Source organism: Triturus cristatus, chromosome 3_1 (genome assembly GCF_964204655.1).
Source record: "Triturus cristatus chromosome 3_1, aTriCri1.1, whole genome shotgun sequence".
Taxonomy (NCBI): domain Eukaryota; kingdom Metazoa; phylum Chordata; class Amphibia; order Caudata; family Salamandridae; genus Triturus; species Triturus cristatus.
The window spans coordinates 738,031,039-738,049,827 of record NC_140583.1 but is presented as its reverse complement, the minus strand read 5'-3'; the positions used below and the strand labels follow the sequence as shown (position 1 = coordinate 738,049,827).

General features: G+C 43.8%; 1 protein-coding gene across 1 annotated transcript in view; it reads right to left on the bottom strand.

The window, feature by feature from the left end:
* LOC146860897 (uncharacterized) overlaps nucleotides 1-18,789 on the bottom strand; it is a 1,545,865-nt gene that overhangs the window by 1,353,414 nt on the left and 173,662 nt on the right. The window contains exon 4 of the mRNA XM_085646178.1: nucleotides 2,877-2,964. Coding sequence (XP_085502304.1) covers nucleotides 2,877-2,964 — 88 coding nt within the window. The remainder of the gene's footprint in view (nucleotides 1-2,876; nucleotides 2,965-18,789) is intronic.

The following is an 18,789-nucleotide window of genomic DNA, read 5'->3' as shown; positions in this document are numbered from 1 at the left end:
ATAAGCGGTTGTCTGGACTGGTCCAGATGCCCACTATAACTAGTGGACAGCATATACCAGACCAACTTCTCACAATCTGTGCCCGCACAGTGTTATGGATGCAGGTGCAGAAGCAAAGATGCCTTCAGGTGCCAAAAAGACGTAGTACACAGCCATTGCACCTCCTGAGTGCAGCCCTCTTACGGGGGAAAGTGAGTCCTATGGAAGTAGGGGTGTGGGGGTACTGCTGCACTCCCACAATAAGCATGCTAGAGCACAGAAGGTAAATGAGCAATAAAGGTGTATTTAAATTTCGTTTTTATTTTGTCTCATTTTCTGTGGTTTCAAATGTAGAGGTCCATTGTCAGGCTATGTCTTCTGACAAATTGCTGCGCATTTACCCTCGAGATTGGTATTTTACTTTTCTTTTTCTTACAACCAAATTAAAACACTTTTGTGAAGTTGGCTATGTGACAATCTTGCTCAGTTAAAGGGAGTGTGAAAGGAAAGGCTCTAGGATATCAGTTTTTTCCAACTCAACAACATTTAAATACCTGTGAATGAATTGTACAACTATTTCAAAACATATTACCAACTAGGAAAGCACATTTTTTCCAACAAGCGGCGATAATTTTATCGTCTAATTAGCAAGGCCACGCTAACGCGTGAAACCTTGCTTTAGCGTGGGGATTCCTAACGCCCAGCTCTGCATCACTAATGAGATGCAAAGTGGGCGTTCCTGACCTAACATGACAGGAGAAATGTCGCTAAGCGACATTTCTCCTATCATCAAGCCCCACGCTATGAAGCATAGCGTCAGGAAAAGTAGCGATAACCCCTGTTATCGCTACTTTCCTTACGTCTGCTTCAGGACTGAGTTAGCCATGATATCCTATGGAAGGTGGATATCATGGCTAAGTTTGTGAGTCCATATCAGTAAGCTAACGCCACACTACGTGAGATTATCGCTGGGTTTCCAGCGATAATCTCACGTTAGGCAGTTAGCGTGAGGATTTTTATCGCTAAGGAGATAAGCGTTGCTAATAGCACGCTATCTCAGCGATAAAAATCCACGTCACCCGGCGATAATTATCCTCACGCTAAGAGCGCTAATTATCGCCGGTTGTTGCTGAAATGCCCCATAGATTTTAATAAGGTTAAAACAAATTCCACACTTTACTTGGCAATATGCAAATGGCAAACATGTTTTTAGAAACCCAATTTCGACACATCATCTTTTGTGGATTATATAGTTTTATCAGTAAACCTGGATGTGAGTGCAAATTGTGTTGCCATTTCAACAGATAATGTGCTACCACATCATGGTTTAGTAGTATATGTGTGATAGTGTACTCCAAATGCACTGACCACATACCGCTCCCATTCCACTCTCCTGCAGAATGGGTGTGGCTCATTTGTTACATTTGGAATATGTGTGACGCCCTGATTTTTCACAGTACCTATGACTTCAGTGATGTAACATTGATGGCAGCACTCCCACTCTGAAAATTGTTCCAACACCACTGGTAATGTGTACCTCTCTGGCATCCACCTTTGGGTGCAGTCAGTCACTGCACCCTCCTGCAGGAGATCTCTTCTCTGTCCCTCCTCTGAAGTGTAGGTGGATGCCGCCTGCACAGTGAAAGACTGAGTAGCAGCATACAGGTAAGAAGGAGCAGCTGCATAGTGAAAGATGGAACAGCTGCTTATAGCAAGGGCAGTGGATTGATTCTAATAGCAGGCACTGTCCCTGTTTGCACCCAGCACACCATTTAAAAGGCTCACTGTGGTGCAAACAGGGGCAGAGCAACTGTTACATAGTAAGGACCCAGGTGTGCAAAAAACTGATTTTTATGAGGAAGATAATCTCACATTGCCATGATGAGTTAACAGGAAAATAATGTACTTCTACTGCCTACAGATTAATAAATGTGATCATTTTGTCTGATAACATAACGTGTATTTGTAAAGGTCACATTCGTCCGTAGGCATCTTGGTGCTGAATAACAGAAGATTATTGTTACCAAACAGTACTCATTTTATCAACCTCAGAAGGATGAAAGGCTGAGTGGGCCCACTGGGATTTGAACCTGTGACCATGAGGTCAAACACAGGCCAGCCCCCAGACCCAGCCTTGACAGCTTTGATAGAGCATGGTAGTGCCTGCTAATTGGAATCTGGACTTCATGATCAGACATACTCAGTGAATGATATTCTCAGTGGGATTATCTCTGTTCAGTGTCTGCTGTAAGGAAGCTGGTTGGATACGTGACAGTCTTCCACCCAACTGAAAGCGATCATACTTTCTCACACACAGGCCTATGTTCAGCAGAACCTCATAAGGTTGTGACCCCGACAGTGTCCAAATTATATGCATCACTTTGTTTTGCTACATCAGCTTTCAACAATGCACTTCATTGAATCCTGCTGTATTTTATCAGAATTGTATCATCTAGTGTTTTGTGTTCCTAGCTGAGAGAGTGAAACATGCTTGCACTCACCTCACTTGTCTGGAAGCAAGAGGTGACATTAAATACATTGCCAATAAATTAATACTTGAATAACTAACTAAACAAAATCCCCCAAAAAACAAACTTTATACAAAGAAGAGCAACCAGCCGTGGCCGGCACAGGTAAGCGCAGTGGGGTGGTGGAGCAAGGCAGGGGGTGAAGTCAACAGACGATGGAAAATGTATTATCTTCTTATTTATTTAATTATACCTATTTCGTCACCTGTTGACTTCCCCCACTCCAACCCTGCCCCACCGCCCTACCACGCTTACCTGTGCTGGCTGACGCTTAGAGAGACCCAGAGTTGAAGAGGTCATAGAGCAGTCAATGCCCATTATCAGCATCAGACCAGAAATAAAAGAAGAAAACATTAAAGCAATGCCAACCTTCCCATTCGAAATCGTTGTGCTTGTTGCCATCAAAGTTGCCACACAGCCCGTTTGTGTTGCCTTTGTATGATTCTGGCAGTGATACCTGCAATAGATGAACAATAAATATGTAAGGGTAGGTTCTGCGTGATGCTGACGACCCTCCACATCACTCTGTCTATTAACTACATAATTTTTTAAACATCTGATCACCTTCAAACAACACAATTCCTTGCCTGTCAAACCTTCAGACATTCTGAATTTAAGAAGAGGTTATCATGGCTACTGTTGGAAAGTGGATTATAAGTAGTGTCGAGTAGTGACTTGCCACTAGTAATAAGGCCACACACACCATAAAAGGTTCAGTTAGGGTATCAATAATTGATTTCCTTGCTCAATCTTGATAGCTGTCAATGAGCCGGCAGGCTTAACTTAGGAGACAGGTGTGTAAAGCATTTAAAAACATAAATACATTAAATAAGTAATACACAACACATAATAAAAATCCAACTTCAATTTACGAATATAGATTATATTATTAAGAACAAATAGACACCAAAACAAAAAAAATCCAATGTAAAGAACCAGAGACATGAATTGTTAAAGAATAAATACTTTCTAGCTCTTAAAAATATATAGTGACCCTTTGGGGCATCTGGTCACGCTTGACTGAGACAAAATCAAAGTTTGAGGCTGACCACGATGGAGCCCGGGTCAGATACACTAAGTGGGAGGCCTCTGTCAAACTGTGCTCTTCGGACTTAGAAACTTTCCTGGAGGATTTTTCTCTTAACATCCAGTGGTCCCCTTCTGGAGGCCAATTTCAATGCAATGTCATCGGATTGCTTCCCCCTAAGGCCTTGGTCAAATCCTGGAAGTCTGGAATTCTCAGCGGGACAAACCTGAAATCCAGACCGGGTTGCAGTTGAAGAGAGCGGGCTTGACTCTCGACTTTTGAGTCGGTCACCTTTTGAAGCTTTTTGACAAAAAGCTCCTAAACTTCATCAAACATCTGGAACTTCTTACTGAAGTTCCTTTTGAGTCCAAAACACCAATCCAAGGGTCTGGAATCTCATAGATGGTCCTTGGGATGGCTGGACTACAATTCCCACAATGCACCTGGCCAAATCCTTAAAAGTACACTGGACACACGCCAGGATGGGGACTCTTGGTGGAGGTGATGTAGGTGGGTTGTTAACCTGTAGCTTTGCAAAGAGTCCACTCCTTAATCCTTCTTGAAGCAAGGCAAAGCCCTTATGGCTGTAGAACCAGATTGTGCAGCAGGTGCAGACCTTCAGAGTGCAATCCTTTGGGTGCAGATCCTGATTCCAGCAGGGTAGTCCTTCTTCTCCTTGTAGTTTCAGGCACCAGATCTGAAGAGCTATGTAGCTATCCCATATTTATTCAGTTTCTGGGCTTCAAACAGGGGGCACCCCTGATCAATAAGATGCAGGGTGCCACCTAGGTATATGACCACTTCCTCCAAAGTGTGGCCTATTCTTGTCCCAGAAAGCACTATTCTCTCAAAATCCAACATGGAGATACTCTCTACTTTGGGGTTAGATCTGGCTACCAAAATGTTTCACTAACACACCCCTTTCAACCCCCTGAATTATCAAACTACTGAGGCTCCTGTGTAGTTGGCAGTGCAGGATGTGGGGATCAGCCTGTGCTGGTCCCAAATTGTCAGTCTCCGTTTGAAGAACAGTTTAGCTCCCCATCCTCTTCCTGCCTTTTGGCTCTGTAGCTAAAGTTCTCACCCACAGGAAATCCATTGTTGTCTACTCTGACAGGACACTTCACATCTCATCAGGCAACTCTGGCTCAGCCTGGGAAAGGCTGGCCAATCAGGAGAAGGCAGCTGGAAAACTGCATTTGGGCTCACAGAAAAGAAAGTTTTATAACTTGTTTTCTGTAATAGCTATTCTAAATCTAAGAGTAGCAAGCTGTTGGATTCCTCTGAAGTATTAATTAGATACCTTGAACTATATTTGAAGTGGCTCAGTCAATATTTATCTTCTCATAAAATTGCTGAATGTTACCTATGGAGCCTTGCACTACAATGGGGAGAAATGGAATTGGCAATTTTTCCCTCAATGGAATTGGCATTTTTCCCCTCGTCAGGGCTTATAAAACATCTTTTATAATGTACCTTCTTATATTTACAAGGCACCCTACCCCTGGGGCAATCTAGGGGAGACCTTATATGTAAAAATAAGGTAGATCACTACTTTGGAAGTACTTTTAATTTCAAATTTGAATTTGCATATAATTGCAATTTAAAAGCAGTCTGCTAGGCAGGGCTGAATTTTAAAATGACAGCAGGCACCACAGTAGTGCACACTCCAATGAAGGAACTCTAATGGGCCTCTTAACCTCCCTGCCCAATTATATACTAGGGACTTATAGGTAGTTCGAAAGCTCCTTGCCTTATTGTATACTAGGGACTTACAGGGGTCCGCCATTGTCAATCAGTGGCGTAACATAAGCCCCCACAGCCCTTACATTGCAGTGGGTCCTTGGTCCTTGAGCTCCAGGGGGGCCACTCAGCAAAAATGGTAGGTGGTGAACCAGAGAGGGGGGCCCCATCCATGTAGTTTGCAGAGGGGGCCCTTCAAGTTTCATTTTACCACTGTTGGCAATTGCAATTATACCTAACCACCTTGTACCTTTATCCAGAACACAGGCCCTTGGTCTGGTCAGGGGAGCCCTGGGCACTATCAGAGTCCGAAAACCAGCACCTAGTAGTCACATTGGGGATAAAAAGTGGGAGCAGGGGCTCTGTAAACAGGTCCTGATTTCTTACAGCTGCAGACAATACTAAAGACCTTATTTAGAGGTGAGTGGTAACTCGACACAGTAGCTGCTGCCCCGTATGCTCATCGTTTATATGCCCTGCCATTATATAGATTTCTTTAGAGAGCGAAGTGGGACAGGTGTTTGAAAGGCAGACTCAGCAGACTAAAAGCCAATGAGAACAGCATCAAACGTGCCACCCTCATTAGTATGACTCCTCTTCGTGTGTCCTGGAATGGGACAGTCCTCCTACATCCAAAAGTACTCAAATCCATTAACCTTTTGATGGCCTTACAATGACCAGTCCACAAAAGCAAAAATCGGACCCGAAATGTAAATTATGCTAGCATAATTTGATTCATTTCACGAATTTTGCAGTACACTTGTACCGTGAAAGTCCCAAAATGTTGCATTTACCCCACTTTTCATGATTACTCTGCTTCTCTTGACAAAATTATAGGATGGAAGCACAGGAACAGCTAGAACAACTAGAACGTGAGTGGCTGTTGTTCTCAGTAATGCGGCACAAGGAAACATATTGTGCTAAAATAAAGTACAAAATGACGGATTTGTATTTAGCATAATAACCCACAATCTAGGCCAATTTCCCCAAAATTTCACATATGTATCCGAAAGTAAATAACGTAAATTTAACGGGTCTAAATGAATAAATAAATTTGATATATACGTTTTGAAGTACAGAATTAATAATAAACCACTTCGAAGGTGAGACAAATACAAACATGCTGCTATGTATTTATTTTTATATAGAAGACGCAAGTATTAATTTTACGTATTTGAACTTTTTGCACGGTGCATCCTCGTTTCATACCGAGGCAGCTCTTTTAGTACCGTGCAGTGCAAGACCATCTGGTCACCTTCAGTGGTGTTGATCAGGTTGGAAAAGGGGAAGGGGAAAGAGGCAGACAGAGGGAAGCCTCAGATGAGACCATCTTGTGCATTGCTCCCACATCATTTCTTAGCCCTATACAGCCAATGAGAGCAGAGGGAGATGATGTTGTATACAGATATAAAATTGTAGATTGATACCTGTCACTAGTAGTTAGTTTTCCACTTCGGATTCTCAAGAGAAATTAAAGGTTACTCAACCTTTGCTCTTGTTATCCTTTTTTATGTCAATATGAGCCCCTGGGTCGGAATTAACTCCATTACCAAGAGCTATCCATCTATAATGCTATATTTTTGTGGAGTGCAAAAATCTAGTTCAATACTAGGGTGAAAGGTGGCTTTCATGAAACAAAGCAGGTCACCAAATACTCTCTCTAGTTAATGTTCTGCACATAATGAAGGATTTTACCAGGACTCATTCCTTTGTAGAGAAGGGTGATCTTAGCCATGTTTGGGGTAGTACTTTTAGCTAATGCAGTTGTATTCTGTAGAATTTGTTAACAATGAGGGACCGATTCAGCACCCTTTCCAGGGCCGGACTGGAAACCTAAAGCAGCCCTGCTAAATTTTGTGTGACCAGCCCTGGTACCGTGCATAGTGAGTGCAGTGAGCAAGCCTGACTACTAGAAAGGGGGATTTGAGGTGGTTCTGCCCCAAGAAAAGTTGGGGAAAAATGGTGTATTCTACAATACATTTGTCATTACATATTCAATTGCATTAGCTTTTAAAGCGTAATAAATGATGATCTTACTGTGCACCAGGATACTTTTTTTTTTGCAGCTCTTCAATAGTTCCCTCACTGTTACTCTCTGACAGTGCCTCCCATCTCTCCATAGCCCCTCTTTCACGTGTATTTTGTTTGTTTTGTAGGAGCTCTCATACCAGTGTAGGGCGTTGGAGCACTTTACATCACACAAACATACAGAGACCATGAATCATACAAGTTTAAATTAGTGTATTGAAAATGTTACAGAGGGGACCACAAAGTGTAGTATTCACATGCCATCCATACTGGTATGCGCTTTTCAAGAGTGCTTGCTTTGGAGAAGCACAAACTAAGGATTCAGAACACAACAAAGGGGTTAGGGTTGATAACAAGAATTTATTTCTACCCAAGCAAACCTTTTTAGCAGAGTTAACTTGACACTTTTATTGCTGCCCGAAAACCGCTGAATATACAAGGAACGTTGCAGTGCTTTTAAAACTGCTGCACTGCTACCAAAATGTCTCCCGCTTACAAAACAGGCCCCGCACCCAAGCAGCATCCCAGTGAAATGCCCGATGCCCGTTATGGACAGTCCGGCCTTGCCCTGTCCATGAAACTCTTGGTTTGCCTGCTCTACTTAGAGTCGGGTGCACTTTCCTGTTTCTGCTTCTGAGAGCAGAAACCTTACATTGACAGCCTCAAGGACATCAGCCCACTGGTCTAAGTAACTCAGACTGTCTGCCCTGTTTTGGGCAGAAATTCTGATACACAAGGAAAAGCCTGCCAGTCCCAACAGAAAAAAATATAAATTATCTTTACCCCCTGGGATAAACCTCCCAGGGTGTCAAGGTCATTAGTTTTGGGAGTTTGTTTTTGGAAAATTAAAAACATTGTTCAGTGGCTGCGTGAAACATGGCGGCTGCTCAGCAATGCTACAGTGCCTTCAGAAGGTAGAGAAACTTCTCCACACAGGCAGAGATCTTAAACTATGGTGGATGGTCATCTGCCAATGTGGAACAGGCCATCACCTCCACTACTCGGATGGAATGGCAGTCTGACTGCCAACCCTGAAATGACGTCCTAAGTTTTGAAGTAGAATTGCATCTTATTTGGTACAAGTAAGGAGTTTGAACACTATTTGTTAGAAATGGGATTTCTGGTTGGCTAGGGCTTGCGCCTAAGCCAGGCAGAAACCACCACTCAAATCAGGGCAAGGGAGTTGCACGCTGACGATAACCCCTGCTCACCCCCTGGTAGCTTGGCACTAGCAGTCAGGATTATCCCAGAGGCAATGTGTAAAGCGTTTGCACAACACACACACAGCAACAACACACTAGGCACACCACAAAAGGGAACTCCACACAAGGTTATATAAAAAATAGCCTTTGTATTATCATAAACACATTTGAAACATAATCACACATTTATACTGTGCCAACTGGCACTAGGCAATATTCACAGAGGATTATATACAGGACAGGGCCAATCGGGCCACTGTCAGAACCATCAGAACAGGTAAGTAAATATAAAACACAACCAGTATCTACTGGTATAATAATGACCTCAGCATTATCACCTGCATTATCACATAAGCACATTATGTCTGCATCACTGGAAGCATAAAACACTTTATGCAATAGGCCTCACCAGCATAAATACATTACACAATAATCATTTGGCATGAATCACATGAGGCATCTCATTAAGCAGGAATATGTTAGGCATAAAAGCGGCAGTGCACCATAGTAGCACTGGCAAGGGCCGTGCGCCCTAACAACACTCTAAAATGACTCCAGGCCAACTGGCCTTCCTCTGGGCTCAAATGCCCTGTGTCCCGCAAAGTCAGGGCTCTAAGAGGGACCTTGCAAAGGGCCCCGTGGCTGCCTCAGCAGCAAACATAAAGTGTGCAAGTGCACTAGGGCCTGGGGCACACTCACCCCTCCTTTAGCAAAAATCACTGGCCCCCTCGTTGCAGCTGCCCGCAACTGCGATACAGCTGTGGCCAGAAACAAAGCACTCACCAATCATGTGCAAATTAGAGCCCCACTCCGGAACTCTAAAATAAAATTATCCCCAACGTTGCAGCTGCCCACTGTCAGACAGGGCAGCTGGGAAAATCAGCCCAGAGACTCACGGTGCCCTGAGAGCCCTACTGGGACTCTATTATCACAAATTGCTCCCTCGGTGAAGCTGCCCGCAACTGCGGTGCAGCTGGAAAGAACGTAAACAGGGCCTTGGCACTTCACAGCCTTGGGAGCAACCACAGGGGGAAGGCACCGACAATGTGCCTCGATCACCCCCCCAAACAAACATCAGCTCAGCACCACTGACTGTTCTGGACTCCTGTCGCGGCTTCTCCTCACACGGGGGCCATCTTGTAGACCCCTTGGGACTCTGCAGCATGTGGAGCTCTCTCCCACTCACGGGAGCCCCGTTGACCAGCCGCACTCTCGCTCCTTGCTTCTCTTCGCCCAGTCCCCCCTCCTGGGACCGGGACTTCTCCAGTCTCAGGCTGGACACGGGGACAGCTCGTCTGCGTCTCGTGAAGGTGGGATGGGCTCCCGTCCTCCTTCCGACACCACTCTTCTCGCTGCCTCCAAGGCGCCGCCCCCAGTCAGGCAAGACCGCCTGGCTTCCGGGTCAGGCCGAACCGGGTCGCGGCGGTGATTTCCTCGGCCACAATGTGGGGTGGGCACCCGCCTTTAGATAACGGCAATTGTGGGGTGGGCACCCGCTTTCCCAAATGGGCACACAAGCGGGGTAGGCACCCGCTATTGACAGATGCATAAAGCAGGGTAGGCTCCTGCTCGGTTTTGGCAAAATGCAGGGTGGTCTCCTCTCCACCAGCTCGTGGGAACCCCTCACGCCAGGGTTTTCCCCAGGAAACGTCCCGCAGCGCAACGCTGCATGGCAGTCATGTGGGGTGGGCTCCCGCTTCAAATCATCAGCGCCGGGGTAATCCCACATGCCGGGATTCACTCACAGCCTTGCGCTGCAGCCTAGCCAACTCTTTTTTCCTGGCAGATAAAGTACAGCGCTCACAAGGCGCTATGCCCACAGTTCCTGGAAGTCCTTAAAGTTCAAGGGGACAAAGCTGGGCCCAGGCAGGCCAGCACACAGGGCCCTCCAGCAGGGAGGCAGTCCCTTGTGGCAGTTCCTCCTGGAGCCCAGCAGCACCAAGCCCCCCAGGCACAGGAACCACAACACATTCATGGTGTCACAGCCCCTATTTTTATATTACATTTTCCTTTTTCTGCAGTACAGAGTTTTAGGGGAACTAGATGCAACTGGTTCAGGGGGGAATTGGAGCACTTTGTTTATAAGCCTCCTCTTCACTTTTGACAGGTCACCAGACACACCACAGGGGGGCGGAGCCAGCATTGAACAGGCTAGGCACAGACCTATTCAGGGACCAGGGACTACTCCTCCCACTACTCCAAATGCAGATGTCCCATTCAGCCTAGTGCTGACTCAACCTGCCCCTCCTGGAGCCACACACACCTCACCAGCCATTGTCACTCTAAAGCCAGACATGCAATTCACATCAGGCAGGCAGACACATAGCACACAGAAATGCCAACTTCTAAAAGTGGCATTTCTAAAATAGTTATAATAAATCTGCGCACACCATTGCGCTGCATTTATTATCACTATTCCAAACATACCAAACCTGACCACGCTGCACCTCTCATATCAGGAATTACCACTGAAACACTTATCAGGGAATCCCCAATGTATTCCTGTGGGAGGGCAGCCCCACAGTAGTGAAAAACCACAAATGGCTGTTTGTCACTACCAGGACATGTCACACACTTAAGGTACATGTCCTATCTTCTAACTACAATGCACCCTCCCCATAGGGCTAGCTAGGGCCTACCTTAGGGGTGACTAACTTGCAGTAAAAGGGGGGTCAGAGACATGGCACACACTTTAGGTGCCACGTCACAGTGGCAGAAACACAGCGCGCACAGGCCCTGCAATGGCAGAGGCCTGAGACAGGTTTGAAAGGCTACTTTGGTGGGTGGCGCAACTAGCGCTGCAAGCCCATCAGTAGCATTTAATTTACCAGCCCTGGGAATCTGAGATACCACTTTGCAAGGGACTGACAGGTAAATTAAATATGCCAAACAGGTGTACACCAATCCTTATCATAGTTATCACAGAGAGCACACGCAGTTTACACTGGACAGCAGTGCTAAAGTGCCCAGAGTCCTAAAACAACCAACACCATGTCAGAAAAAAGGCTAGGAGAAAGGCAAAACATTTAGGGATGGCTCTGCACAAAGGGCCAAGTCCAACACTATTTCTCTCTAGAACGGTTTGAAACAGTTCCTCTGGTACCCCAGAATCTGTGGAGGAGTTGCACATCAACAATAAACAAAGAAATCCCTTTGTTACTTCTCATGTTGGAGGGGCCGATGAGGATTCAAATTTACATTGACAGATTGACTGCACATGAACATACCTGTCTTGTATACATAGATTTCTTGCCTTGTGTTATGTGTTCCTGTTCTGCATGCATATTCCTATCATAGTTTTATGTATTCCAGTACTATCTCTTATCTTGATGCCAGTTCTGTTCCTAATCTCGATTTTAGTCCTGATTATCCCTGTGCCCAGTTCCTGTTTCTGTGTTCGTTGTTATGCTTCCTTTTATACTTTCTTGTGTTTGTGTCTACTATCAAGGGTGCATGTTAGATGCACAGGCGTGTGCCTCTGCACATAGACCCAGACAGCACTCTTTCTGCTTAAGATTGATGTCTCCCAGGAATTCTGTGATAATAATCTGCTCTTTGCCTTCTTGACAGATCACTTTCGATGGAGCATACAAGTATGTTTTAAGACAGTTTGTCTATAGTTGTCCAGTTTGTACATTTTCGTGGTTGTACTTGTGTTATCTTTCTAGTTAGTTTCCATTTGCAGATTTCCAGTTCCCTGATCACAGCCTGCTCCAGATCTAAACTTCTGTCCTATTTTTCGTCCCAAATTTCAGGTCTTCTTTTGTATTAGTTAAGACCTTTCTCCTGAAATACCTTTTCCCTGCAGAAAGCGAGTACATACTGTTATCTAGCCCTGTTGCTAGTTCAGCAAGATCTTACACATGCCCCATTACATAGCCTTATCCCGAACTCAGCTAGTGTCTTTGATACTTCAGACAAAAATCGGCAGGCATACAGGGAAGAGATTGCACGAATAAACACATAAATGTGACTGGGTCTACCTGTGCGCCTTACTCTACTAGCAGTAACGCAGCAACAACATTGTAAAACAGAATTCAATAGTACAGCAAAATGGAAACAGTGCAAAAAGATTCAAATAAACTTAAAAAATGTCTGAAACATAAACACCACAATACAGCAATCATCCATGCAAAATACTTTTAAAGGTTGAAGAAAACAAATAATCAACCATCTCAGACAAGCACACAGGCACACACACAAAATGGTGTACGAGCACACAGGGAAAAACAACAGAACAATACCAGGATATAACAGCCTGGACTCCTGGAGCCACGCTGACCCTAACCATTAACAGGCACATGCAGACAAAGCACATAACTTAAATATGGTATGAATACAAGGCAATCCACAAACCCCTCAAATAATTTAAAAAATCGCTCTACCACAGAGGCAATGAAAATCTGGAACTTAAAATATAAATACATCAAAGGCCAACAGAGCACTAACCCCAAAAAGTAAAACACACCACATTATGAAGACTTATCTAGACACAATTCATAGATACAAAAGAAATAAGCAAATATTATAAACCCCTGGCCTCCACTATCCAAAAATGCCCATTATCCCTTAACCCCATCGCCGCGGCAGGAATTCCGCCGCGGCGCTGGGGGGGGTTTGGGGGCAGCGCGGTGGCGCTGTGCTCGTGACGGAACCGCTCCGTCATGAGCCACAGTTGAGTTGTGCTCATGACGGAGTGGTTCCGTCACATCTCCGCCCATTCGCTAATCGCCCGCACAGGCGGGGAATTAGCGCCGCGTGGGCGGAGCGGCGGCCAACGGCCGCAGCATGACGGAACCACTCCATCATGAGCCCAGCGCAACCGTGGCTCATGACGGAGAGGTTCCGTCATGAGCGGGGAAGGGGTTCATCTCAAAGGGACCTTCCTACACCCTTCAAACAAACAAAATGAATAAAAACAAATACGGAACAAAAATGTTGGCATATACCAACACAAACATCATGCAAATAACTGACCTGAACTTTCTTGACGTTCTAAAAAAAGGTACATTTAAACTTCCCAGGTGGCTAATGCAGCTGAGAATGCAGACAAAGGAAAGGTAATGTTTTCCCTCCAAAATCTAAATACAAATTGACCAAAGGGCTGGACAAAGCACTGGCAGGTTAAGTCAGAAAAGGAAGTTGATATTGTATGCACAGTAGCCTCATGCTCTATGTGTAAATAAAAAATAAATAACAAACAAAAAGATGCATTGCACACTCAATATGTACCGAAAACATGTGTCTCAGGTAAAAAAAGTTACAGCAAAATGATGTTCGAGTTATTTTATCAATGACGACATTAAAGAAATACTAGTCACATTCTAGTTGATCGCTTTGCTACAGTGCGCCAATCAAATTGTTCCCATGCTCCTGCAATAGGTTTTTTTCCTGACATCTCATTTACACAGGACATCCTAAAGGCGTAATCTTAGGTGTTACCTGCATTATTTGCAATGTGAAATACCAAAGTTTACACAAACTTATACTGCCATTATGCAAATTGTATCCACGCCAACTAATATCCACTGGCAGACACGATTACGGTAATCCAAAAAGAGGAAAAATACACTGCCGCTCCGCCAAAGACACCCATCTGGAAAAGATCAAAGAAGACTTAAACAACAAGCCAGAACACTTCCTGACCTCCACTGATGTGAATAATCTCTTAACGTCTACAGCACCATTCCGACAGCACATGTCAAATGGTGGGCCCCACTGAGCACTCAAACCACCAAGTCAAATTCCTTAGCACCCTGGAACACTCAAGAGCTAAATAAAAATAAATGTTCCATGTAAAAATAGAAAAAGAAATGGAAAGATCAAAACTCCAGAATGTCCTCACCTTACCCAAAGCTCTCCACTCTGATCAATGATCCCTGGTCATAACAGCTAAAGCTTCTTTCTACGTCATCATTATTGAGGCAACCACCAGAAGCAAAGTACTCTTCAAGGCTGTTGAACACACTACCAATCCTCTCTCAGAACCCAGAGTTCCATACCACAAATGACAGATGCAAAACCATTAACTTCTCTTGAGGAGATCAACAAAATCCAATTCAACATAGTTACCACTTCTAGTCATCCCCTATCTCACAACCACCAAATAAACTTCGTCCAATTTAGTCTTGTAAATTAATCACTTCAATATCTTTAACGCTCTCAAAGCAGCCTTGTATGAAGACAACACTGTTCCTTCTTCCATCATCAAACCACACCAAGAGTGGGCCCTCACCCACTTTCTCCACAGTGTCAATGCCTCCCTTAAACCAAGAAAAAATCCCAGATGCCTTTAAGACAGGTCAGATCCTTCTCCTGCTAAACAAACCATCTCTAGACCCAGACAAAGACACCAGGTTTTACCCTATTAACACCTTTCATTCAAATATAAAATCAAAAAGACATCAGTCGCCGCCAAGCCACAGAAGCACATCAGCAAGTTACTTCAGGTAGTCGATAATGCCATCCTCCTTCTCCTCTTCCTCCTTCTCCTTCTCCTCCTCAAGAATGACTCCTGTCTCTTTGTCCTGCTTGCCGTCTCTCCAGCATTTGACAGAATCAGCTGTCTCTCCAGCATTTGATAGAATCAAACGTTTTGTTCTGTTCAACACCATGAAAACATGAATGGAATTTTCAGTCACTATTTTGAAATAGTTTGCATCCTAACTCATCAATTGACACCGGCACATTCAAATAGGTTCCACAAGATGACGGATACTTCAGAACACCCAGGGCTCCAACTTTTTTCCCATCCTCTATAACTTCTACATAGAGCCTCTTAAAACCACTCTTGCAGGCAGGAGCATCAAGATTTTTCAATATGAAGATGATACTCAGCTCTTCAGAAATATCCTCACCTAATGACATGCAAATAAAGAAATTGTGCCTCAAACTCATCCAACCTCCGATGTCAACTAATTTCTTGAAGCTAAACTCCACAAAGACTGGTGTCATTCTGTTTGCAACAACATTAAACAACCCCATATTTAAGCCTTGCTCTACCAACTACACACACCAGGCTTCACCCACTGGCTGACAAACCATGTAAACCTCTTTGCGAAATCACACTCGACGCAGATCTCTCATTCAAGCAATGCATTGCAAGGATGACCAAGACAGCCTGCTTCCAACTCTCCCTCTCAAAAAAGTGAAGTAATCTCTCCAAAAGATGACTTACGAATAATAATACAAGTTTCTGTCCACTCCTATCTGGATGGAGGCAATGCCCTGCTTTGCGGTCTCCTTGATACCACCTAAGCACTCCAGAAAGGTATATTACATGCAGTTTTGCAGCTTACCAAGAGCTCAAGGAAATCTGAAGACATCACCCCCATGTTACAAGACCTACGCTGGCTTCCCCAGCCAATTCAGATCATCTTCAAGACAAGCTGCACCACTTATAAAGTCTTCAACAGCAAGACTCCAGCTTTCCTGGCAAACAGATTAGCCAAATCTGGGGACCAACACCAAACCAGGAGCCTGAAAATCACTAGATTGGCAAAAAAACTTTGCAAGAAGCAAAAGCATCAGAAGGCTACCCATCTATGTTCTATGTTACCTGTACCCCAAGAAAACCACCATGAACAACAGGAGTTCTGAAAAAAAGCTGAAGACACATCTTTTAAAGGAACACTACCCCTGATCCATCGGTCTATCCTTGACCTTTCTCTAGTAATTGTTTCTTCTGGGCATTCTTAGCTGACAACTGGAGTGTATACCCAGGACACGTCAGGCTCAGCCTCTATATCTGGCCACATCTTATTTTTACTCCAACATGGAAGTACTGAGATTAGTTCTCCATGACATCATGGTGCCACTGGCTCGCATTTGATTTTAACTATATGACTTAACAAGCCACTTCACTGATACGCAGTTTATTACTCATGTAGCCCACACTGTATTCCAATTAGTTTTGGGTTTATTAATAAACTACAATCTTTATAACCTGGGCTATGGACCCAAACAAACAAATAGTTAAATTGTATGAAATACAGACCGTATGGATTGACCCATACCAACATGGCGCTTACGTTTTTCGACTAAAATAACATTACGTTCGCCTTGGGGGTTGCTAAACAAATAGTAATAAAAGGTTCTGACTAGGTAATCCTAGTACAGAGATACTACGGTTAACAGCACTCCTAATACGAGTAGTATTCGGCACAGATACTTGAAACTATGTTAACCAATCATTTTACGACTAATAACATATGTCTGGTATCCACCTCATCTATCGTGTTGACCTAGCTTCGAGGTAAACAAATAGGCAAACCTGTATGTAATACAGATCGCAAGGACTGACCCATACCAACATGGCGCTTACGTTTTTCGATGAAAATATCATAACGTTCGCCTTGGGGGCTGTCGTGAATAACAATAACTAATATTAGGCCTAGACCAAACATTGGATATAACTCCGCGTTACAGGTTCCACAGCGGAACGTGGATACTAATTGGATGAGAGTTAGCTTAGTTGTATTAGGGCACCATTCACCGTAAACCATTCCAAGATGGAGGACACGTTAACAGAAAAACGCCATGCAGAGGGAAAGCATCGGGAAGTTATGCCCAGCCTGCCGTCAGCGAACCACAAGTGTCTTTAATTAACCAATTACCGGATAATCAGTTCCGCGCAGAAAATATATAAAAAGCAACAGTGTTGCTTAGGACTCATAAGGAGCAGGACTACGCCAGGATTCCCCGGAGAACACCATATACCAGTGACTGAAAGGTGAGTAATCCTTAGACGAACTCGTCCGTACTGGGTTTTTAACGGTATTCTAGGGAATGGATAATTTGTTTTTACTTTAGTACTAACTGCGTAGTAAATAAAAAACTAGTTTTGTGGTCCAAAATAAGCCGTAATGATAAAACAAGGTAACTATGTCTCGGAGATTATCTCGGGGAAGGAGGGAACGAACTTATTCTAAATCTTACGAGCACTGCGTCCCTACATAGGTAAAATACCACTATTAAGATATATAGCCTAAAATGTCGGGGACCATATCCATAAAAACAAGGTAAATGAGAGTATATCATAATCGAGAAACTTATGCGCGCATATTGGCCTTGGGGAGAATGGCAATAAATATAGCTGTTTTTTACCCTTTCTTTCACTTCGATTTCCTTACCAGCGTTGGCTAAAGTACTGAGATACAAATGCTGACCTTCAACGAAGACAGCCATATCCATCAAGATAAATAAAGGAAACAGTGAATAATAACCGAGGATACCGGAAAAGATGAAACTGTGAACAGTCTTGAATAAGTAGGTCTCATTCGAAGAGTATCAAAAAAGTTTTTTTTGATAAAAAGCATAATCCACCCTACTCTCCCTTTTTTGAGACATCTCAGAGATAATAACCCCCAGTCTTCATAATTTAATACAGGTTCCCCGAAGATTTTGGCATCCTGGTTGTAATAAGCCTTCCTAAACCACAAGACATCAGAAATTGATTACGTGGCGTACCTACGGCCTCACTCCATAGTTTGAGAGTGACTCAGATTAATATGAGGTATGTTGGGGAGAGATATATTGGATCACTATGTGGCCTAGCAATGAGAGACCCATTAGAAAGAGACTAGCTAATTACCATTATTCTTCACAGTAACAGCCAGTAAGGCGAATTTCCTGTGATATCCAGAAAACTATACATCTCTATATTATTACCAGTGAGCCAACTCGACTGGTACAAGGTAGAGTTATACTTTTTCCTTTTAAATCTACCAAATGTAACTTGTAAATAAACTTATCAGAACGAAAATTGGGCAGATGGAGAAAAAGCTGCTAAGACTATACACTCCATTTAACCTTTCACATATTCTGGCTTTTTTCTCACTTTCTTCTTATTTTTTCTTACTTTTTCTCACTTTCTCTTCTTTTCTTATCCCTGAAAACTAATAATATTACTTAGAGAGCAATGAATTCAGTAGCGCCATTGCTAACCTGACAGTGTTATAGGGGTTCTATAATGATGTGTTGGAGATAAATTGCATATTCTCCTGTGGGATTGATAGATGGTATTTAATGTTACTCCAAATTATGTCCAGTGACATTATTTTCATTGAATTTCAGATTATTCAGGTCCCCACCCTTGCCCGTGATTAACTCATGTAGCAACAGGTCCTGATGAAGGTGGCAACCGAAGAATATTAGGCCACCGAAACGTGCGTCGACCAGACAGTATGAGACACCCCAATGCTTAGCAATCTGTCAGAAGACTCAACGGCTTGCCCTGTCTTGGACAAGCTCTACCATTGCTGTTCTTCTCCGCTTGGGGTGC